Source organism: Myotis davidii, unplaced genomic scaffold (genome assembly GCF_000327345.1).
Source record: "Myotis davidii unplaced genomic scaffold, ASM32734v1 scaffold142, whole genome shotgun sequence".
Taxonomy (NCBI): domain Eukaryota; kingdom Metazoa; phylum Chordata; class Mammalia; order Chiroptera; family Vespertilionidae; genus Myotis; species Myotis davidii.
In genome coordinates, this window is record NW_006294400.1 from 874960 (window position 1) to 879126 (window position 4167).

General features: G+C 53.8%; 1 protein-coding gene across 1 annotated transcript in view; it reads right to left on the minus strand.

The window, feature by feature from the left end:
- SET (SET nuclear proto-oncogene) overlaps nucleotides 1–4048 on the minus strand; it is a 9736-nt gene extending 5688 nt beyond the window's left edge. Inside the window, exon 1 of the mRNA XM_006768503.2 lies at nucleotides 3915–4048. Within this exon, the coding sequence (XP_006768566.1) occupies nucleotides 3915–4023 (109 nt within the window). The 5' untranslated portion in view covers nucleotides 4024–4048. The remainder of the gene's footprint in view (nucleotides 1–3914) is intronic.
- Nucleotides 4049–4167: the final 119 nt, after the last annotated feature.

The window sequence follows — 4167 nt, forward strand, 5'->3', positions numbered from 1 at the left end:
GGCCCCCGGGACGAGCGCGTCACGTGGTGGCGAAGTGGCTTCCCTTCTCCGCAGGGCGGAGGGGAGTTCGTAGCCCCCCAGAAGGGCAGGCCTCGTAGTAGCATGGGGACCCAGAAATGCATCCACCCCAGGCTCTGCGCCCCGGGACAAGGCTAGGGCATCCCTCCGTCGGAGAGAGGAGGGAGCGCCTCCATCCAACCTTCCTGACGGGAAACGGCTATTTTTACTCGGGCTTTGCAAAGCCCTAAGCTGTCCAGTTCACTCACAGGGCCTTTTCCTGGCTTTTAGTGCAAGTTCTGCCCAGCAGGCTGTAGGCCCTTGGGCAAGTCACTTCCCCTCCCAACCTATTTGTTATAAAATGATAAAATGCAAAGAAGGCTGACAAATGGGACGTGGGTCAGTGGTAACATTTAAACAGGGCCGAACTGAAGCAGAAGTCCTCTGAAGGCAGGGAAGTGGGTCCTTTTGGCCCACCTCTGTGCCTGATGCTTGCTAGAAACCCTACCGAGGGCCCGTTCCTGGCAAAGTGCAGCGTGCACCTCATTAAGGCCACACAACTGAGCAATAGAAAGGTGTTACATTCATTTTGCCCTGTCCCAGATGATGGAGCCAACCAACAAAGGCCTGCTTTAGAGGCCATGTCTTGAACCATTAAGCAGGGCCAAGGCCTTCCTGTTAAAATAATGCTTTCTAGGTAATGCAAATGCACCTCACTCCGAATCCTTCCTCCAGGGCCCCTAGACGTGGACCTTAAAAAGCTTCCCTGGGCATTTGTAATCAGAATTTGAGATTGGATCATTTGCCTTCCAACAAGCACAGTGTCTTTGTTTATTGCTCAGGATAGTCCGTGGTGAGTGATCAATAAATGTTAAGTAATTGGCATCCAGTCCATGGGTACAGAATACAAATATCTTCTGGGGACTCACTCAAAAACCCAGAAGTTCATCTAATCCTTCCCTTCCAAACCTGAATCTCAATCGAGTCCAGCTCCATCCATACCTATCCCAACTGCACAGGTGTAAAGGAAGAAGTATTATTAAATGTTTGACAACCAGATCCCAGAAGAGACGAGAAAAAAAAAAAAAACCACCAAAACCCCTGATTTGCAGCATTTGCTGATTCTGGTGGTGCATACATACTCTCACTGTGGCCAATTTCCTGCCACCACTGTGATGTTACTGAGTTGGAAAGAAATACCAGGGTCCAGAGCATTGCTGAAGCATGGACCCTGGACCACGGGCTGTGATAAGCACATGCCTTTTCTCATTCAGTCCTCATCACACACAGGCAGGCATCGAAATCCTTATTGCACAGATAAATGCAATTTTTTTTATGCAAGTGGCAGAGCCAAGATTCTCACTCAGGCTAGTGGAGAGCAAGCGCCTGCTCTTCGACAGAGTTTTTCCATTTGGGGCATGACCCACAGTAGAGGTGTAACCGACATCAAGAACCCGGCGCACAAATACACCCAAAACAATGCTTTCCCCTTAACTAAGTGTGATGTGGCCCTTAACCTTCTATTCTTTCTTTAGATCAGGGTGCACGCCACTGAAATGATTGCATGACCTACAAATAGGATGAAACATCCTGAAAAACACTGTGCCGAGGGCTGCAGCTACACAAAGCATGTTCAAAGGTAGGTACCAGTGACCCGCAGCAGCCCCTCCGTGGCCGATCTACCTGTTTCCCAGGCATCTGCGGAGGCTCACAGAGCCTTCAACAACCCCAGCCCTTAGGAGCAACCTGCTCCTCCTCCAGACCTTGCGCACTGCACTCCAGATGCACGCGAAGCTGAAATATGTATAATTGTTAACCAGCGTCACCCAAAATTCAATAAAAAGGAAAAAAAAATTTAAATGAATGCAAGATCACATACTAGGAAGTGAAAGAGAAAGAAAAAGGGCAAAAGTTCCAGGAAATAAGGGAGTGGCATTGGACACACCAAGAGATAATTCATCTACTGTGCCCTCTTCCTGGCTCCAACACACTCCCGGGCCTCACTCAGAACTCCGCCCTCTCCCTCCTTCCCAGTTTCTTTGAAGGAGAAGCCCATGGCTTAAGGATTGGAACGGAGACGTTGGTGTTCCCAACAGCGCCGCGGTGCCCCAGGATGAAGAGGAAATCCAACACATAAACACCCACTCCTGAGCCTCCTCTTTCTGATCTCCAAAATGGGGTTATTGCCCACCGAGTGCTGCTGTTGGGAGGGCTGACGGGCAGAGAAGGGCTTCGCGGCACGGTGCCTGGCAGATCAGTGCCCAGTGAATGGCATGAGCTGTCATCTGGGTTTGGATGACTGTGGTGCACCTCCTGCTCCTGTGAATTCTCAGATGCTAAGCGGGAGGAGACCAGGAGCCCTCGTCTACACGGTGCTGCTCACAGGTAGGAAGGAGTTTAGCCATCTCAAGAGCCAGAGTCATTAGGAAGATCCAGACCCCCAGTCCCAGCCCCTCCCCACTGAGCCTGCGGTCGCGTTTCCCTAGGACAATGCCATCCTGCCTGCCACCTATCCAAACCCATCCCCCATGAAGGCCCCACCACATGCCCGCTCTAGCCGGGAGGCCTAATCACCAGAATAATCCACTCTGTGCCCAGCTCCAAGCTGTGTGTCTGCAAAACGCAGCCCTCACCTCCAAGGTAAGGGTTAATGGGGCGAGGGGCAGACATGAAACCCACAGTCACAAAATACTGATGTAAGGGCCACGCTGGGGTGACCCGGGAGCTGCAAGGGCAAAAGGGAACTCCTAGCCCTGGCCGGTTTGCCTCAGTGGATAGAGCTTCCGCCTGCGGACTGAAGGTCCCAGGTTCCATTCAGGTCAAGGGCACATGCCTGGGTTTCGGGCTTCATCCCCAGTAGGGGGCGTGCAGGATGCAGCCAATCAATGATTCTCCCTCATCATTGATGTTTCTATCTCTCTCTCCCTCTTCCTTCCTCTCTGAAATCAATAAAAATACGTTTTTTTAAAAAAAGGAAACTCCTAGCCCGGCAGCCACAGCTCAAAGGAGACTGTGTGCGGATAAGACGCGACTTTTCCGCAGAGAGCTGGGCAACAAGGAGACTCGCACAGGTAAGGAGAGGTAAGAAGTGGGGGTCAGGGCCCCAAGGAGAGAACAGAGCCCCAAGAGGTGAACAGAGCCAAAACCGGTTTGGCTCAGTGGATAGAGCATCAGCCTGAGGATTCAAGGGTCCCGGGTTCGATTCCGGTCGGGGACATGTACCTGGGTTGCGGGCACATCCCCAGTGGGAAATGTGCAGGAGGCGGCTGATCGATGTTTCTAACTCTCTCTCTCTCTCCCGTCCTCTCTCCCCTGGAACTCTCAGTCTACACCTCAGGGCAATGGGAAAGCAAGAGGAAGGGTTTTAAGCCGGGGAGTCACGTGATTGGCTTTGCGCGGCTGGAAGGAGGAGGAAGCTGGAAGCGAGAGGAGGAGGAGGAGGAGGTGGAGGTAACCGGAATGTGGGCCGGCGGCGGCCGAGCAGGGAAGCGAGGTGGAGGGATATGCGAGGCTTTGGAGGTATGACCACCGGGACACTGAGGGATCCCGCGGCTGTGGCGGGTGAGAGAGAGGAAAGAGTCACCCGAGTCTCCCCCAGCCTCAGGTTGGCGGGCGGTGGTACGGGCCGAGGCAGGGGATCACGGAAGCCCGGGGGCTGGGAGACGAGCTGGAAGTAGGTGCTGGCGTGGGGTGGGGGCAGGGACGAGCTCCCACGTGCTTGGGGTCGCCCAGCTTCCCCCTTCGGCTCTTTCTCCATGGAAGCCGAATCCACGCGACCCTGTGCCCGCCATCCCGCCAGGAGAACCCGGGATCACAGCTCAGACGATGGAAGGAGACGAGGCAGGGGGAGAAAATCACTTAGAAGTCGGTCTCCGCACACCCCTTCCCTCCGCAGCGAGCGCGGCGCGGGCACCTACCTCCCTTCGGCACGTCCGGAGGGGCCGGCTTCTTCTCCGGCTTGGGGGCTGGAGGCACTTTGGGTTTCTTCGCTTGTGTTGGGAGCGAGGACTGGCGTTTGTGGGCCATGCCTCGTGGGAAGTCTGAGCAGCCGATCGCAGGGAAGTGGCCGGGCTGGAAGGAAGGCGCGCTGAGACTCTATTTTCATTTCTTTACATTAAATATTATTTTGTATTAGTTTCAGGTTTTATATTAGTTACAAAATAATGGTTA